At 36.8% G+C, this 20,510-nt stretch overlaps 1 protein-coding gene across 1 annotated transcript in view; it reads left to right on the forward strand.

The window, feature by feature from the left end:
• Positions 1-20,510, forward strand: part of MACROD2 (mono-ADP ribosylhydrolase 2) — a 2,244,457-nt gene that overhangs the window by 2,156,627 nt on the left and 67,320 nt on the right. Inside the window, 3 exon segments of the mRNA XM_036750299.1 lie at positions 3,975-4,052; positions 7,941-8,015; positions 8,239-8,331. Coding sequence (XP_036606194.1) covers positions 3,975-4,052; positions 7,941-8,015; positions 8,239-8,331 — 246 coding nt within the window.

Genomic DNA, 20,510 nt, shown 5'->3' on the forward strand with positions numbered 1-20,510 from the left:
GATATAATAACATCCTGCTGATGGGTCTCCCTGCCTTGTCTTTCTCTACTCCAATTCATCCTTCACTCAGATGTCTAACTGATCTTTCTAAATAAATTTCAGTTCTTAGACCATCACCCTACATTCCATTCAATAAATTCCAACAACTACATATCAACCCCACCATCAAATATAAAATCTTCTGTTTGGGCTTCAAAACCCTTCACAACCTGGCCTCCTAACTTTCTGAGCTTATTCCATTTTGTTCACCCTTATGTACTCTGTGATCCAGTGAAACTGGCCTCCTGCTGCTACCCATGTAAGACATGACATGTATGGACTCTAAGTGCTTCCACTGTCTGTCCCTCATGACAGGAATTCTCTCCCTCCTCATTTCCACCAACTGGCTTCTCTGGCTTCCTTCAAGCCCCAGCTAAACTCTCACCTACAAGAAGCTTTCCCCACCCCCCACCCTTTAATGCTAGCACCTTTCCTCTCTTGATTGTCTCAAATTTATCCTGTCTGTATCTTGACTTAGCACAGTACCTGGCACATAGCAGACACTTAAGAAATGCTTTTGTCTGAATGGCCATGATATTATGATACTTCTTCAAAGATCCAAGACTTTGTCAATGGAAGCATTAATCCTGACCAAAGAAGGTTATAACCTTCCCCCTCACTGGAACTTATAAGTTCTGGTGTGCTTGTTTAAAGAATGGGTTACATTATTTTATAGTAAACACAACCGTCAAGTCCTAGGTGTCCCTATTCTGGAAAGATGTTTGTATACCTTTTTGAACTACTAGTTTAACTTATGTTACTTTTAAGATTTAAATCTTAAAAATACTATTTAAATACATTATTACCTTTGGCAACCTTCTAAATAAGGAGTTTATTTATGAAGGTGTTCCTTTGATTCATCTTGAACTTGAATACTTCATGTAATAATTGCATTTGGGGAAAAATGGGCATCAACCTTAAACATTTTGAAAGTCAGAATCTACATATAAATTTTATTTCTCCTTTTTATTAAAACAACATTGACTGACCCTAGGAATTAGGTAATAACTATTATCGGATTTTGGCCATTACCAAATCAGATTTCTTAGAATCATAAAATTTCAAATTCAAATGAGCATCCTGAATTTAGAATGCCCATGGTCATGGCAATTTATATAAATTAAATGAGGAAAACAATTATTTTTTAAAACCAACATAATTTCTGAACCCCATTAGTCTGGCTTATATTCAGCAAACATTTGTTAAGCCTCCTACTATAGGATTCAATTCAATAAGCATTTATTAAAGGCTTGCTACGTACAATGCATTTGTGTTAGTCACTGAGAAAGACACAGATATACTTAAGACAGTTATCTGCAAGACATTTTGTTCTCTTTTGAGTATTCAAAAGCAAAATGAAAGAGTTCCTGTTTTCAAGGAGTTTATGTTCTCCTGTGGAGTGAAGAGATGGGGTACAACATACACAGATAAATTGAAATATATACAAAATGAAAACAAAGTAATTTGGATTAATCAGTGCCCAAAACTAGGAGTGTCAGGAAAGACCTCATGTAGAGGGTAAAGCTTAAGCAGATTTTTGGACATATCTAGAAATTCTAAGAAGTGGAAATGAAGAAGGAAGGCGTTCTGGGCATGAGGGACAGCCTATGTAAGGAGACGGATGTTGTTCAGTAGTTTCATCTGTGCCCAACTCTTGGTGATCCCCTTTGGGGTTTTCTTGGCAAAGATAGTAGAGTGGTTTGCCATTTCCTTCTCTGGCCCATTTTACTGATGAGGAAACTGAAGTAAACAGGGTTAAGTGATTTGCCCAGGATCACAAAGCTAGTATGTGTCTGAAGCCAGATTTGAATTCAGGAAGATGAGACCCTCTGACTCCAGGCCTGGAGCTCTATCCACTGTTCCACCTAGCTGACACAAAGGTGGAAGATAAATATCATGTATAAGGAATATTAAATTTGCTAGTTTGGTTTCAATATAAACTGTGTTTAAGGGTAAAAGGGATAGAGATAACTTAGATATAGAAGGAAGCTGTGATGAAAAAGAACCAAGGCCTGGAGAGGTTAAGTGTAAAACTGGATTCTACTCTAGGTCCTCTGACTCCAAAACTAGGTCTCCCTGCTTAATTTTGATCACTCTTCTCTATGACCTTCCTTCAGATACTTGAAGGTGGATAATATATACCCCTTAAGCCTTTTCTTTTCAGTTCTTTCTACCCATCCTCATCCAGAACTAACTAGCGGTAGGTCCTTTACCCTCCAGGTTGCCTTCTCTATGAAACCTCTGGTTTAATTACATCCTTGGAATATAGAATTGAAGAAAAGATAACATCTCTCTGATTTTCTCTAAGTTAGTATGATCTATGTGCAGTTCCTTTGGAATAATCCTTGTATTTTAGTGTTAATGTGAAGAAAGTGAATTTTCTAGGCTCTGCAGTCAATATTTTTAACCCCAAAATAGAAAAGGCACAGTTCAGTGGGGGCGAATTTGAATTGATTTGACACAAGCGAGATAACAGTTTGAAAAATGTGTGTATGCTCACTTCAGTTTCCAAATTTGGACTTTTAAACTTATTGTCACTCTCAGAAAGAAATCAGAAGCTGTGCAGATAATTAAATATTTGCCTCAGGGAATTATTTGCAGTTAATTAAAACTATACACTCTGGGTGCATACCTGCTTCACTGGTTATTAAATTTGAATCAGATGTTAACTACCCAGATTCCTCACTTATCCATCAAAAGTTGCTTTTGGCAGGCTCAAGTAATAAACTTTACAATGTTTGTTGTTAAAGTTATTAACCTGTCATTAAAGTTATTGCACAATTTTCAGTGGGCTCTTTTGGACTGAAGACCCCATGCCTTTCAACACGTCTCTGTTTTTCTTGGTTTATCCAATAAGTCTGACAGCACAGACTTTGCTTACTGAAACATACAGTGTTATAGTCACATCCCTCGGGATCCCTTGAGGGATCTTTTGGAGCCCAGGACTTTAGTCACTCTCTCCTCCCTGGGCCTCCCTTTCCTAAAGTACAATTCAAAGGGCCTCTGTTTCTGCTGCCTCCCACTAGCTTATGGATAATCATTTTCAACCTTGGATCCATACCTAAATCAAGGGGAATAGATGACCATAAAGTGGTCTGATCAGGGTAGATAGGGTATGTGAGTCAAAGATGTTTCTTGGGGACTAGAGATTAAATTGAGAGAAAAAAGAGTCAGAGTCACCAAAACCAAGAGCCAAACTGTAAGTTTAAAAAAAATAGAATACAGTGGAGGCTGTTAATTTAAGTCCAAAAACCTGGATTCTAAATCTGGCTCTGCTATATGTGAGAGTTTTAGCAAGTCTGGACTTGGTTTCTTAATCTACAAAATAGGGATTGGACATATTACCTCTAAAACCTATCATCTCTTAGGGCACTGGGTTCAATTTCTAGTTCTTCCACTTACTAGTCATGTGACCTAGAGCAAGAGGACCTCCTTTTTCCTTATCTGTAAATTGGAGATAAGAATACTCTTTAACTACCCACCTCACAGAGGCCATTGTGAGAAAATCACTATGTAAACTCTGAAATGTCCTGTTAAATGCTGGTTATCTTAATTATCTGATGATCAAAGTAGCTCCCAGAGAGCATAGTCCTTTTATGTCCTTTAAAAAAATTCTTAGGCTTTTGTATCCTGGTGGCTATCATTTACATAGAGAGTCCCATCCTGTCTCTCCTCCTCCCTGGTGGTTTTCTTAGCACCAGCTATAAGGCATCATGGAGTCCTCAGTTGAGGGATGCTTAGATGATGGAGCGGATGATTTATTTAAAAGTGTGTGACTGGAGGTTGAAAGTATTTCATGTTTTTATGAGAATAAAAAATATTAACCCCGCAAAAATGTTTCATATGGTAAATAGTATCAGAAGCTGTTATATTTATTCCTTAGTAAAAATAGCATTTAAGGGTTTGGTTTGGTTTTGTTTTGCTTATTGTATCAGATTCTACCACAGATGCCAGTGTTATACAAGAGGATGACATCGCCCAGGGCTCAGTGCGTGAACAAGATCCTGCTGAAGGTATATAGTCATCCTTCGTTACATGTTTAGATTTTTTCGCTACATAGGCACAGGCTACTCATTAGCCAATATAATTACCTCAAAGCCCCAAATCCACCTTTGGTGGAGAAAGTGATCCATATTACAATGGAAATAGAGTTAAAGCCTCACAATAAAAACAAACAGCTGTGTGATCATGGGAAAGTCATCTCACTTAGAGCCTCAATTCCATCATCTATAGAATGGGTCTAATAATCCTTGCATTAAGTACTTCCCCAGGTTATTGTGAGGAAAGAAAAATCACAGTTTCTAATAGTGTATGGACTGCAAAACTAGACTTGTAGAGTGGTTGCTAAAGTTAAATATAGTCAATTCAGAGGGTAAATTGAGGATTATCACCAGAAAGTATTTCATCCCAGCCTGGTTTTTTAGCACAGTTCTCATTGGAGTGTATATGCACAGGGAATACAAATTAATTATAACTTCATCTGAGCCAAATATAATTAGGAAAGTAAATCTGCTGTAGAGATAATCATATTATACATTTCAAAGCCAAATGATTTTTGGATTATCTGTTCTACTGCTATCCATTAAGATGGATAATTGAGAGTTCACTTTATGCACAAAGCTCAAAAGTTCAATAAAAAAACAAACATGGTTTTGTGTATAGTGGGAGAGCAGCAGGGAAGAATGGGGAAGTTTGAGTTTGAAGAACATAGAGAGTACACACTTATACACATACATACCTCCCATTACTGTAAAACAAAAAAATGAAACCTACAGGCCAACCCATGAGCGAAAGGTAGAAGAGCTATAGGTTCTCTGATAATGGCAGTTGGATAAAAGGTAAGGAAAATATACACATATGAGAGCTCCTCTTTTTAAGATGAATTCTGAATCCTGGGTCACTTTTTTTGGTGAGACAATTGAGATTAAGTGACTTGCCCAGGGTCACACAGGTAGTAAGTGGCAAGTGTCTGAAGCTGAATTTGAACTCAGTCCTCCTTACTTCAGGGCCAGTGCTCTATCCACTGGGATACCTAACTGCCCCCTGAGTCACTTCTTAGGCAGAGCAATCAGTCAGTCACTAAGTCAGCTACCATTTACTAAACTCTTATTATGTATCAAGCACTGTGCTAAGTGCTAGGAATACAATCACGAGGAAAAAGACAGTCCCTGCTCTCAAGGAACCGTCCAATACATAAGAGAAAAATGAAAAGTAGAAGGTGGGTCAGGAAGAAAGGCTTCAGATGAAGAGCAGAGGCATGGTAGAGGAGGTCCAGAATGCATCCTGAAGAGGAATTAAATATGGCTAGCCTGGGCAACCTCTTTAAAAGGAGGTTCTAGGAGGAGCCACCCAATCAGAGGGAGAGGCTGAAGGGGTGGAGGCCTCTTCCAACACGTGAATTCCTGGGCTGGAGTGAGACTTCAGGATGAAGAGTTGGGTCTTTTGAAACCCCTTGATTTATGTTTCTCTTCATATCAACCACACATGGGGGGCTAGGGTAGCAATGGGTTTAAGTTTCCTATGATGATACTTTTAATGAAATAGGGACATTAATTCTGGAGAAGTGAAGGCCTAAGGGTGAGTGAGAGGGATAACAATAGATGGTCAGGGGAGTCTTGCTTGTCTAATAGCTGCCTCCAAAATGCTTGAAAGGTTATTGTGTGGAAGAAGATTAGACTTGCTCTGTTTGGCTCAAGATGATAGAACTGGGACCAATGAATAGAAGTCTCAGAGAAGCAAATTTGGGCTTAATGCAAAGCAAAGCTATCAAACAATTAAAGCCATCCAAAAGTGGAATTGACTCCATTGGGACGGATGACTCTCCCTTCATTAGAGATTGCCAAGCAGAAGTAGGATGACCATTTGTCAGGAGTATTCTAGAGGGGATTATGGATTCTCAGTGGTTTCTAAGAGATTCTCAGAGATTCTATAATTGTATCCTAACGTTTTAGGGTAGGTAGACATCTATCCTTAGACTTCTCCATCTATAATACTTCCTTTTGGTAATTATTTTAACTCCCCTACTCCCATTGACATTTACTACTTCTATATACATGACTATAAAATTTCTGTCTCTAGTCTTAATGTTGTATTCTCAGCTCTAGACCTGCATTTTGAACTATTTCCAGAACAATTTCATGTGGATCACCTACCAACACTTGAAACTCAGTATGCCCCAAGCTGAGCTCATTAACTTTCTGTCTTGAGAGATTCCTCCTGGCTTTTGTCTCCTCAATCAAAAACTCTAAGTGGCAGTGGTTACTTCCCCAATAGGTTCCCATCACTTCCACCACAGCAGCCAGCACCTTCCTGGTTGGAAGACTCAAATAGTATAGAATTATATTACTCCATTATGAACAAATTAAATATTTAGAAAGAATTACTCTATCAGACCCTTTCTTTCCTGTAACTGAGCTTCAGGTATGGTGAAAATGAAACTTTTAATGTTGGTGTTAGGGAAGGGATAACTTAGAGTCATGGGCGATACCACTGAGTATGTGGGGAAACAGGCTGCTGCACTGTGTGGGGTCATGGAAATGGAGGGTCTGAGGGCATTAAAATAAATGTTGTCCCCCTTGTAGTTTTCTTTGGACCTTAAAGCATCCTACATCAGCTAAGATTTTCAGCTTCTTTTGTCACAAAAATCTGTTCCTCACTGCAGAATAGATGGTTTCAACTTTCATCCCCTCAGGATTGAAACAATCTATATACACAGCAAGAGGGTCATGGCTAATCTGCCAACTAGATCATCCACCTCAGAAAAAGTGTTCTTTCATTGATTTCACTTCTGATCTTTGCTACAATAAACATAGTTAATATGTACATAGTAAATGTAAATATATATTATAAATTACTTATTATAGAACATATATAAATTACATATTCTTTAAGGCTGGCAAAATACTTCACATGTATTATCTCATTTGATCCTTACAACAACCCTGTGAAGTAGATGCTAGTAGTATCTGTGTTTCATGGATTAGTAAACTTGATTAGTAACAGATGAGTAAAGATTTGGCATGGTAAAGTGACTTGCCCAGGGTCTCTCAGCTTAAATGAGGTAGGATTTAAACTTAGGTCTTCCTGAGCCCATTTCTAATGCTTCAAGTACTCAGTTACATGGGTACCATAACACAAGGGTCAAGTTCTTATGTGTGTCTGTTCTCCTGGACCACTGGACTCAAAACCACTCAAGGTTCTTTTGCAAAGTTGGTCTGGGGATGGTATCACAAGTGGATTTGTGGAAAGGAAAAGCCTATAGTATAGACATTAGGAGTCCATACTTCATAAATAATTCACCTTTCTCTAGTACTTTACAATTTTCAAAGGGTTTTTTCTCCCAACAACCTGGTATTATTTTCACCATTTTACAGATGAGCAAATTAAAATTTTAGGAGGTTAGATGACTTGACTGTGGCCATATACCTAGAAAATAGGATAAGTGAAAGTTAATGAGAGTTTTCTGATTTTAAGGCCAGTTAGCACAAAGATATCATAGAAGGTCGAACGGGACTAGAAATTAGGTATTCATCATCATCCAATCCAAATTTGAATTTCATTAAAATATCAAAACCTCCTGAATATGGAGGAAAGCAAAGTAGAAAAATGAAACAATTTCAAAGATAATGCATGCCAAAAGAAGATGCTTTGCCTGAATTACCTGGATATTTCCCAAGACATTTCTTCCTTCCATCAGCACAGATAATTCAGGATTGATCAAACGTTTGGCCATTTTTCAAAAATTACCTTTTTTAGCCCCAATTGTACTCAAAATCTGTTGCCTGTTTCACAGGATATGATTAGAACTTGGTCTCTGGCTATTTTTTTTCTTTTCTTTTCCATGAAAAAGATAAGGTCATAAATATCGTATTTCCTTTATTTTCAATCGCTGCTCCTAACAGGACCTGATGATGACTCAATGAAGAATGAAATGAAAATGGAGATCGAATCCCAGAGCTCATACATGGAAACAGAAGGTACTGAACCCAGAATATGTGGTGATCGTTAAATGAGATAAATCTGTGAACCGTAACTTCTCTACTTCTTAAGTTTTTTTTAAAATAGTATTGACTGGTCAATGGACTTGTGCTTTGGTGTGTCTTTTGAAACTTGTAAAAGATAAGTCAGAATTCTCAGGTTGGAGCCACAGTTGTCAATGATCCTTATTCATTCATTATCTTCTCATCTCATTCTATTCAGAACCTTTCTCAAACCAGGAAGGTGCCCCAATTGTTCCGAAACCTGAAGTTACTACAGCCGCTGATGACAAAGGAGAAAAAGAAAATGAAAAAGGTAGGAATGCTCTCAAAGCTAAATCTTCAAACGTATGGATGGACTTCTTTTTGATTCTTGTCTGGATTTCAAGCATCAAAGCTATTCTCTCGTGCTTTGTGGTTGTGAGCAGAGAACCCAAATATTTTTCTAATCCTGAAATAATTTTCAGAAGTGGATTAAAACCTAGAAGTAGCACAAGAAGGTAATTTTTAAAGTGTTTTTTCCAGGTGGTGTGAAGATGTTATTCTCATTTGGATTTGATCCAATTTTTGAAATGATACCATTGAGGGTGCCTGTAAGAAGTGGAAATTATGTAGTGGAGAAAAAGCAAGGCAGAGAAAATTCAGAAATGGCTTTAAAACAAATATATTAAGCTTTTCATATCGATTTTATACTGTCTGCCTCCATACCATGCTGATTAAAGGAGCAATTTATGGAAAATATGCACGTTATGTGAACCTTTTAAATTGCAACTTTCTTCTCCCCAATATTGCAAAACCATAATATCGACTACTGTTGGAGTAAGTGAACCTGAAAATGACTTCTGAAGACAGAAAGGATGAACACATTTTAACAAACAATTTTAAAACAGCAGTTAAAGAAGCCAATATTTGGATTGAAGATAAAAATTCATAGTCTCCAATGATTTTTTTTTTACTAAATAATCTCTGAGGAATTGAGTATTTACTGCTCCTTTTGCCAAATTGAAAACTCTCTTTTCCAAAATTTAAAACAACTGCTTGAGAAAACTAGATCTATGATCTCATCCTTGCTATTACATTTAAGTTAAGACTTAATTGCAAAGCACATGCAAAATAGTGACATGATGGGTCTCCTCTTTAGCAATACGAAGATCAATATGGGCTGCAAATTAAAACCCAGACATAATCTCTATTGTACATCAGCGTCAATACTAACTACAGCTTCCTAATGATGAGCCCTTTTGACAGCTACATTGACACTAACTTAATTGCTAAGCCATGTTAGTAATATTGGCACTTTTTTCACTGTATATCCAGGTTAATAGCACCAGCTTCCTGCCTTGCACACACACAGGGTAATAGCATTCTCCCTACAGCAAATCCCAGTTGAGACTAATTGCTAGTCATGTTCATAACATTGGTGGTATATTTTATTACTGACAAAGATAATAGAATTGATATAACCCTTCCTTCTAATCCAGGTAAATTATATTGCTTGCTTGTTTCAATTGCCTATCTATGTTGTAAAATACAAATGCATAGCTATTGAAAGTGACATACCTGTTTGGTTAATTTTACATTCCTAGTAACTATTTACATTTTATATTGTGCCTCATGCAAACTAAATGGACAAAATATACTTCAAACTATTTATGCATGTAACTCTGTATAACTTTACTGTCCCCTATAGGCAGATACTTCCATTTAGCACATTCTAATAATTATATTTCACCATCTGTCCTGCCTACTCTTAGAACTCTTGGTTATCCTGGGGCTAGGATTCTACGTGGATTAGCCAGTTCCATTATTTCTCTTCTATATTTTCAGCATTTTACTACTTTTCAGTAGATAATAGTACCAAGCAAAGAGGGGAGGGTGTGAACAAATCAATATAGTTTTCTGCTTGCTAACAGCTAAACTAAAATGTTAACTAATTTGATTTTTTTATGATGGGTGAGCAAAAATCTATGATTTTCAACTCATTATGTTTTCTCCTCTCTTTTATTAGATTTAGTGTTAGCATTTGTGTTCAGTTAAGGAAGGGCTAGTTTTCAGGTACAAGTTGAAATTGGAATTAGGTTTGAAAGTAGGGTCATAATTATGGTTAGGGTAGTGTTGCAGATCATATTAGAATTAGGGTTAGGATTACACTTGAGGATAGGGTTAAAGTTAAGGTTAAGGTTTATGTTACATCTGTCTTTGAAAATGTTATGAAAACCTTTCACCCTGGTTACTTTATTTGTTGTTGTCAAATCTAGTTTAAATATGACTATTGTTTTCAGATGGACAAAATAAGGAAGAGAATGGCCTAGTAAATTATACCTTCAATCATCCTCTCCATCTCACCACCCAAATAATTAATTAATAGAGCTTCGTCAATAAGCTATGTAATTTTGGATTCAGAGGTTCATAGATTTAAAGCTGGAAGGTACCTTAAAAGTGTTAAGCTTTAGACCCAGATTTTAGATGATAGATTTGGAGCTAGCCAGAAACTCAAAGATCATTGAGCCTAACACCCTTGTTTTATTGAGATATTTAGTTATTTACCCAGGGTCATATTGCTAGTAAGTATCTGAGGTAGCATTTAAACCCAGGCCCTCCTGACTCCAATTCTAGTGGCTCTTTCTCATGCTCAAAACAGATCTTAAAATTTGGATGGAAGGGAGCATGGAAGGCAAACACACACACACACACACACACACACACACACACACACACACACAAAATGAAACAGGACGGTTTTCTCAATCCATGAAGTTCATCATTGTCCATGACCCCCTCTGAAAAAAAAAATTGGGCAGCTAGGTGGCAAGTGAATAGAGCACCACTAGGAAGATTTTAGTTTAAATCCTTCCTCAGATATGAGTTATGACCCTGAGCAAGTCACTTAGCCTATGTCTGCCTCAATTTTATCATCTGTAAAATGGGGATAATAATCTGTAAAAATGGGGAAGTACCTACCTTCCAAGGTTGTTGTGAGGGTAAAAGAAGATATTTGTAAACATTTTGCAAAGCTTAATGCAACATTAAAATGCTATCTATTATTATTAATAAAACCTGGGTAAGTCACTTAACTTTTCTAGACTTGCTTCCTCATCTCTGGAATGAAAGAATTTAAATTCAGTGGCCTCTAGGGTTCCTTTGGAGGTCTAAATCTGTGACCCTATGATCTGAACCTCTGCATCGAGTTTGAAAAAGACCGGCTTAAACCATTTTTTGATCCAATATACGATTTCATCTTTATAGGGAATTCCCAGAATAGAAACTCCTTCCATTGATGCAGATCATCAGCACTTCTGTAGCTTCTAATCTTAACCACTTATATGAGGCACTGAGACCTTAAGTGACTCATCTGTCATTGTCATGAAGCTGCTATTTATCAGAGGCCAGACTCAAATCTAAGTCTTTCTAACTTTAACATTAAACCCCTATATCCATTATGCCATTTTGCCTAGGGGTATGGTAGTCAACTTCTAACATCCAGGATTCTGGGGGAGGGGGAGAAGGGAAAGGAAAAATACACACTTTTAAGCTATATATTTAAGGGCAGTTAGGTGGTACAGTGGATAAAGCACCAACCCTGGACTCAGGAAGAGTGGAGTTCAAATCCATCCTCAAATACTTACTAGCTGTGTGAACCTGGGCAAGTCACTTACCCTGATTGCCATGTATATAGATAGATAAAGATATACACACACATACATATATATAGACAAACACACACACACACACACACACACACACATATATACACACATATACACTGCATATATGCGTATATGTATATATGTATATATATATATATATATATATATATATGTATGTGTGTATATTATATGCACACACATACACACACATGCTCTGGCCTGAAACTCTAAGGATCTTCCTCTCCCAGACTCCAAAACAAATAAAAAAAAAACCCAGAAATTATATGTATTTAAAAGGAATAGCAAGTTGTACATAATTGATTTGCAATTTTATGTGCAATTGTCTTTTTTCTATGTTAATATATTATAGAAATGCTTACTTTGTTTATTAAGTTCAGAATAAAATAAATTAGAATAAATAAATAAGTTCAATCTGCATTATTTGCACTTTCTTAAATCCAGAGACAATCAACAAAATAATTAATCAAACTGATTTATTGCAATTGCCAGTTTCTGAAGTATAATTGCTCATACTGACAACCTCTCACAAGCTGTCAGAGCTGGCTCCAACATATTCCTGATTTAGTCTGTTGATCTAAAACATGTTTTTTGTCCTTAAAGAAGAGACTATTGATTGAATTTTAGTTTCATAGAAGAAAAGCAATGGTTAAACTCCAAAGTATTAGAATTATTTTTTGCCCTCCTTTTAAAGGTATTTAGTTAATCAGCAATTAAAGATTTTCTGAGAAAAGGTAGAGAATATATTTCCTAGTTTTGTGTATAAACACAATGTCTGGTAATAGAAGGTACACATAAGTATTAAGAACTATCCTTATCTCCAAACAGAAGGAAACGTATATTTTGCTACACTCATATATATACTACATTGTTTGTTTTGACATGTTAGATCTATCTTGCTCTATGATTTTTTCCATAAGAAATAAAATCTGTTCATTTAAATTCCAGACAAGGTAAGAAATTATAGCCATCCCTCTAGTTTTGTTGAATTTTAAAAGAACAGAGTGTGTAGATAATCTTCCAGACCCATCTTCTATCACTCCCAGGTCTATCCACACAGATGCTACATTACGTCTGAAAGTTAGTTATACCATAAGATGGATCTTGAAAAGCAGTAAGTCATGCTGATAAAGTCACACAGTAGCACAATGAGAAAATCCCTGGGAGACTTGAATGGAAACAAGTTGAACTGGCGTAGTCTGGTTTTCAAATATAGGCATTGCCCTCATGTAGCCAAACGTCCTCCTCATAAACTAATCAAGGTAAAGTTTGTCCCATTAAAACTTGTAGTATGTTTGAAAAGAAGTAGAATAGCATAATTGAAGTTAATTACCATATAAGGAAAGAGAATAAAAAGGCAACTTTAATTTAGAATGAAAGTATTATCTGACTTAGATTTTTTATTGATAACTTTTATTTTTAAAATCACTTTCATTTCCATATGTATCATTCCTCATCCCAGAAAGCAATTCCTTGTAACACACGCGCACACACACACACACACACACACACACACACACACACGGAGGAAAAAAAATGGTTCAGCAAAACTAACCCAAATATAAGAAAAAGTCTGCAGGTATATGCACTGTTCCATACCCATAGTCCCCAGCCCCAGCAAAGAGGTTGGGAGAAGAGTAAAGGCAAATGCCTTCTAATCTCTTCTGTGGGGTCTTTTGATCCTTATAATTCTGCAGCATTCAGTTTTAATCATTTTGTTCTTGTTGACCTTTCCATTTTCCATTGTTGTAATCATTGTATGTATTGTTGTCCTGGTTCTACTTATTTTGCTCTGTAATTATTCATGTAAGTCTTCCCCTGTTTCTCTCCAGTCATTGTATCTGTCATTTCTTACAGTAGAGAAATATTCTGTTACATTTACATACCGCAGTTTGGTCATTCTCCAGTTGATGGGCATCTACTTCGTTTTTAGTTCTTTGCTGCTATAAAAACTACTGCATAAATAATTCTTTTATATATATATATATATATATATATATATATATATATATGTATGTGTATATATATACATACACACATATGTGTGTATCTGTATGTATACATTTATATACTATATGTGTGTATACATATACATATACACATATATATGCATACAAATATACATATACATACATATATACATGTGTGTGTGTCTGTATCTTATCTGTTCTGACCAGAAACTCTGAAGTTCTTCCCCTCCCACATTGATTCTTTTGCAAAGGCAAACTAGGCCATCTTTTGCCTCAGTTTATTTTTTTAATTACTGAATGAGTGTTGCCTCAGACAAATGGGAACCTGGAAAAGACCTTAGCTTGAAAAGGCCAAGGTTGCCCCCTGCATCCGAGGCCATCACCAGTTGTCCTGACTTACGTCTTGCCACTGGACCCTGATGACAGTGAGGCTGATGATTTGGCACATTTCTTCCTCATTTCAATCCAATTCACTTGCAGATCAGATATCACCCTCCCGATGTCTTTGGTCCTCTTCAAGAACAAAAGATAAACAATAATTTCCACATATATTTATATATATGCATTCACACATATATACATACATACTTCCTATATGTATGTATGCATATATGTACATACATATATATCCTATTTTCTATCTTTCTTAGGGTATATGCCTAGCTGTAAAATAGATGAGTCAAAAGGTATGAACAGTTTAGTCACTTTATTGGCAGAATTACATATTGTTTTCTAGAATGGTTGGATGAATCCACAACCCTACTCACAGCATATTAGTGTTATCTATATTTTTACAACCTCCCTGACAGTGATTGTTCTAGTCTTTTGTCATCTTTCCCAATTTGTTGGGTGTGGAGTGAAACTTTAGAGCTATTTTAGTTTTTATTTCTCTCAGTGCTTTGAAGCAAATAAAATGTGGTTATTAATCATATCATTTTAAGTATGAAATCAGCATTTTAAATTTTTTTCCAGATTTTATACCTGGTTGCATTTTGAAACTTTTGTTATAAGGTTTTTCTTAATGTCTTTTTTTGTTTGTTTTAAATGGATTTTTTTTCGTCATATTCATCCAGCTGATGGAAACTTATACTGTATTTCTAGTTGTTTTTTTTTCCTAGTCTTATTGTATTCAGATCACTAAAATACAAAGGTAGTCCAGGGGTCTTTGTTCCTTCCAGAAAATGTTAGTAGCACAGTGGATAGAGTGCTACACTCAAGAGGACCTAAGTTGAAATCCAGCTTCAGACACTTCCCAACTGTGTGACTCTGAGCAACGCACTTCACTTCTGCCTCAGTTTCCTCAATGCAAAATGGAAATAGTAATAGCACTTACTTCTTAAGGTTGTTTTCAGGATCAAATAAGATAATATCTGTAAAGTATTGAGCACAGTGTCCGGTAAATAATACACATTTAACAAATGTTTCCTTCCTTCCGGATGGACTTGGACTAGAAAGAAGAGAGACATCAGGATGGATAATGTACAGGACTGTTCAACCTTAGGTTTTATTGAAACAATAGACAATATATATTGATTTGCCATTTTAGTGAGAGCTCTGCTATGGCTCACCTTTGTTTACTGAAACATTTATGTAAATTTCTATGCTTGTAGATTGGGCTGCATAAATCGCACTGCAGAGGCAGGCCACGTTTTGGACAGCCCTGATGTATCATATCAATAGCTCAGTACATGCAGTACTTGCAATTCTATTGGTTCTGGAATCCTTTCTATTAAGAACACTTCAAAATCCATCTATTACTTAGAATCTCAAAGAGTTTTCTGAGTGTCAGACAGATTAAGTGACTTGCCCATGGTCACACAGCTATTAAATATCAGAATTAAGATCTGAGCCCAAGTTGCCCTGACTCCATCCACTATGCTAATTTGTCTTCTATAACTGTATTTTGATGGGATTTACTGCCATTTTAAGGTTTTCTGTCCACCTAAGAACAAGAGATGACCTAGGAGTCCCCTCATATGGGGAAAAAGAGGAACCTTTAGTCCAAATAAGTCTCTACACATTCTCCACTCAGGAGCAGTTCAATTATCATCTTCATCGATCTTAATCCATAGTGGAAACATCTTTCTTTGCAGTTCATTTGATTACTGCTCCATCTCCCAGTGAACATGTAGACAGTGAGCTCTTCTCTTCCCACCCACCCCCCTCCCATGGATCAAGTTCATTAGGGATTTATTATGTCTACAAAGCACCATTAGATAGCCCCCAGTGTTTTACATTATTAATGCAATTCATACAAAGCTGACAAAGCTCTTTTTTTTCTTTATATACTTCAAGAGTGGTGTTCTTCACAGCAATTTCCTCAACTCACAGAATCCAGGCCCTTAGGAGTCAACCTAGGGTGGGGCCTATGGAGTATTTTAGATACATCCTTGCCTTGTGCCAAATGTTGTCCCTGCTCCCTCCTGATTAATGGACTATCCTCCTAGCAATCCCTAATTCCAAAGAATCTTTGTATCCCGGAAGGGAGCTGGAAACAACCATCTTTCCCAAGTGACTTAGGTTTGAGTAATGCCATACTTTTTCACAGTAGTAACGCCATCATTAGTTTTCAGGAGTTGTTTCATTGTAAAAGGCCTTTCTTTTTTTCCCTTGGCCTTTTTTAGAATGTACTCTCTGGCTGAAATTTGTCAACTAAAAGAGCAAATTGTTAGAGAAAATAGTTCAGGTGAAAATTTCTGGTCCTTTTCAAATGATATGAATGTAAAAAGAAAAATGATCCTTATTAAATGCCAAACTACCTCCCACCTGTGGGTTATTCAGTCTTGTTAACATGAGGAGCAAAAATTTTGTCATCTAAATTGACTCTGGTTTCTGTTGACCTATAAACCTTTTTTCAAGGACAGAATCATTTAATATATACTGTTCAAGATGAGAAATGATTACATGACTTTCGTGATAATTTAGGATATATAAACATGTTGAGGACCTGGGATTTCATTGGCATCTCTCCACCAGCACAACCTACCATGAACCACAATATGTCCTTAGAAAAATAGCAACTTAAATTTATGTTGTTCTTTATAGTTATGCATCATGGTTATGCATTCATGGTTTTTCCTTAGTCACCTCGTTTGATCTTCACAACAACTCTGGGAGCTGGATGTGACAATTCTCGCCATGTTAATAGATTCAGAAAAAAAGTTAAGTGACTTGCCCAAGGCCACCCAACTGTACTTTTCCAACTTATCCCTTGAATATTAAACATGTCCTTTTTCTGGTTTCTAGATGCAGGCCTACAAATGTGAATAACAGATCTGCAAATGTGAATAAACAGAAGTTAGAAAAATGTAATGCCTGTTTCCCATAGTAACAATGAAGGAAGGAAGGAAGGAAGGAAGAAAGAAAGGAAGGAATGAGGGAGGAAGGGAGGAAAGGAAAGAAGGAGGGAAGGAAGGAGGCAAGGAAGGAGGGAAGGAAGGAGGGAAGGAAGGAGGGAAGGAAGGAAGGAGGGAAGGAAGGAAGGAGGGAGGGAAGGAGGGAAAGAAGGAAGGAGGGAAAGAGGAAAGGAAGGAGGGAAGGAAGGAAATATTTATTAGCACTCATTCTGTGGTGCCAGAAACTGTGTTAAGTAGTTTACAAATATTATCTTATTTGGGCCTCATAACAACCCTCAGAGGTAGGAGCTGTTAATATCCCCATTTTTCAGAAGAGTAAACTGAGGCTGGGAGGACTTAACAGACTTTAAAGTCACATAGCTAGTTAGTCTCTAAGGCTGGATTTGAACTAAAGTCTTTCTGATTCCAGGCCCCGTGCTCTAGCCAGTGCACAGCATAGCCACCTTACAAATAATTATAATGTGTTTGGGGAACTAAAATTCACATATAAAATAGTTAATACTTAGCTAATCAAAATATTTAGCTTATCTTTAAGCAGTCTGCCATTATATGAGAAAACCCTGAGTTTAAATTCAGATTCAAAGTTCAAGTTCAAAAAGAGTTATATTGGTTTTTTTTTTTTTTTTGCTTATAACAACAGAATTTTATTAAATGGCTTTAGACATTCACTACCTGTGTGACTCTATGTAACTAGGCCCTAGTGTAACACATTACCCGTGTAACCTCTCTCAGCCTTAGTCTCCTCGTCTGTAAAGTGGTGATAAAAAACAGTACCTATTCACAGAGTTGTTGTGGTAATCAAATGAGATGATATATGTAAAGTGCTTTCCCAACCTTAAAGCAGTATACAAATGCTAGTTATTATTATTACTTTATACATATAAGTAATGAAGATTCATGTTCATCTAAACACATTCTTCTCACCTATTCCACCCCCTCACACAATCATCTCCCTATAATATAGTAGTGCGATCCTTTCCCTTTTCTATCTTACTTATTACAGCACCGCCCCCCCCACCTTTCTGAGACAGAGTAAACAAATTCAGCAACTGATTGTATTTTTTGGGAGAGGGTAGATTTTTGACCTATGGACAACACAGTGTGAGCACATTGGGAAGGCGTGGGGATGGGGCACTAGACTGTGGGCGCATGTTCTCTGAACTGGATTCCCAATTTTCTGGAGTCTGTTGCTCTCTGAGCCTATTGCTCTTCCTATTGCCCAGTGCCATTGGATGCAACCTCTCACCATGTGTTCAGCGATTTCATATTGCAAACCATAACTAGTGCAGATGAAGCAGGATAATCTGATTACAGGTGACACAGTCAAGTATGGTCAATTTACTCTAATAACAAACCATAAATTTGAATAACAGTAGGATTCTTGCCTGGATCCTGTTCCAGGCATTATCCTGTAGTTCTATAACCGGCGGGACCCATAAATCCCGATTTTCGAGAGTGGTGCCAGTGAGTCAAATAGTGAAATAAATCTAGCAGGTAGATTTCATTCATCATAGAATACTCTCAGTTCAGGTTCTGGGCTCTAGGCAGCAAAGGCCATCTTTAAGTTTCATTGAACTGCTCTATGGCATAAAAAGAGCATTAGACCAGGAGTCAAAAGACCTGAGCTCTGATCCTGGCTTCATCATTTATTAGCTGTGTGACCTTGGGCAATCCCATAAAAGTTCTAACTCTCTGACACTTTTAGATAAGGTATTCTTCATCTGTATATGGAGATAATACTTGCTTTATCTACCTCAGAGTGTGGTTGTAAGAATGGAATATGATGCTTCAAAGTACTCTTATATTTATACTGCAAAGCACTACAAAATATAAAACATTTATTGGAGACAGTATGGTACAGTGGAAAGAAGGCTGGCTCTGAAGTGAGAGGATCTGAGTTTGAATCCCAACTTTGATACTATCTGTGTCAAGCTCTGTGTAAGCTTGAGGAAGTCACCTAATTTTCTTGTGCCTCAATTTCCCCATCTGTAAAATGAAGGGGTTGGACCAGATGGCCTCTTCAATTGAAGAAATATGATCCCATATGTTATTCTAAAGTTGACAAAGCATTTACCATGCATTATCTCATACAAACATCACAACAACTTTGAGGTAGGTACTATGAGTGTACCGATGAGTGTCCCATTTTACTTGGGTCACAAAACTGGTAAATATTAGAGATGGGATCTAAAACCAGGTAGACTTGAATCTTGAACCTGACTTCCTCATTTCAAGGCTAGATCTCTATGCACTGCACCATACTGCCTTTCTGTAAGTAGATAATGATGTATATACCTAGTGTAGATTTATAAATTCTGGTCTTTTGTCTTTTTTTTAGTCTGGAATAAACAGTAAAATCATAAGTTTGGGCATATGGGTTCTAATCTTAACTATAATTTGTTCACTATTAATATAGGAAAGCTGGTCAGTTGATAACAGGATGATTCCATTAAATTAAAAAGGAATTATTTACAGCTTTTTGATTCTTCATTCAAATGAATATATCGGCACACTAACTGGACTTTATATGGAAAAAGAAAGAGGTATATGATAGCCACACAGATAGGAAAGGGCTATAGACTTATGACAAACAGAATTTTAAGACCACTGAAATGGTCTAACCTCTTCATTTAAAAATTGAGGAGACTGAGGGACAGAGAAATTAAGTGACTGGCATTACCTCTCAGAACTAGTTAGTGGCATAGCTGAAATCGGAACCCAGGCCCTTTGAATCAGTGTTCAGAGTTTGCAATTGACCCTTTGACACTGACAAAGTCACTATACCCACATCCACCCCTCCACCTTCTCCCAAACCGATTGAAGCAGTTACATTGAATTAAATTGACTCATAGAATCCATTATGGAGCCAGAACTAAAATCTACATTTCTGTCTTTTAGCCAAGTTCTCATTCCTTGAGAAGTTTGTGTCTCCAGAAAGAAGCAAGAACAAGACAATTTGCAGGAGAGACAGGGAAAGGCTTTTCTTCCAGACCCCAGATATAAGACTTTTTCTGTCAACTCCAAACCCCCAGGCATGCATTGAAGTAGGAATAGGAAGTCTGTAATGATTATCCCTTGTGTAGAAGCATCTTCTGGAGGGTGAGGGGATGGAGCTTGAGCAAATACCCTAAATTCAAGAATGACTCCTTGTCAACAACTTAGGGATTCTTGTCCATATTTTTTTAATTTAAATTGGTGGTACTAAGTTATTATACTATCCAAATAGGGTGGGCTATTTACTGCAATTTGGTTTATGTCTAACTACCTCACTTAACTCATCAGATACAGTAATTTCCAGACCACCCTGGAAATGTAAAAGGTATCCACATATCGCTTTGTATCCGATTGTAAACATTCCATTTTTCTGTGTGACAGCAGGAGGAAGCTTAATTTCTTTTCATTACTCTTTATCCATCAGGTGCCCTCATTCCAGCCTCAGTATGGAAAGAACAGGTGGGACAAGCAGTGCCCTGAATGTTAATTATTTTTTTCATTTCATTCACT

The sequence above is a fragment of the Trichosurus vulpecula genome, chromosome 3 (assembly GCF_011100635.1).
Source record: "Trichosurus vulpecula isolate mTriVul1 chromosome 3, mTriVul1.pri, whole genome shotgun sequence".
Taxonomy (NCBI): domain Eukaryota; kingdom Metazoa; phylum Chordata; class Mammalia; order Diprotodontia; family Phalangeridae; genus Trichosurus; species Trichosurus vulpecula.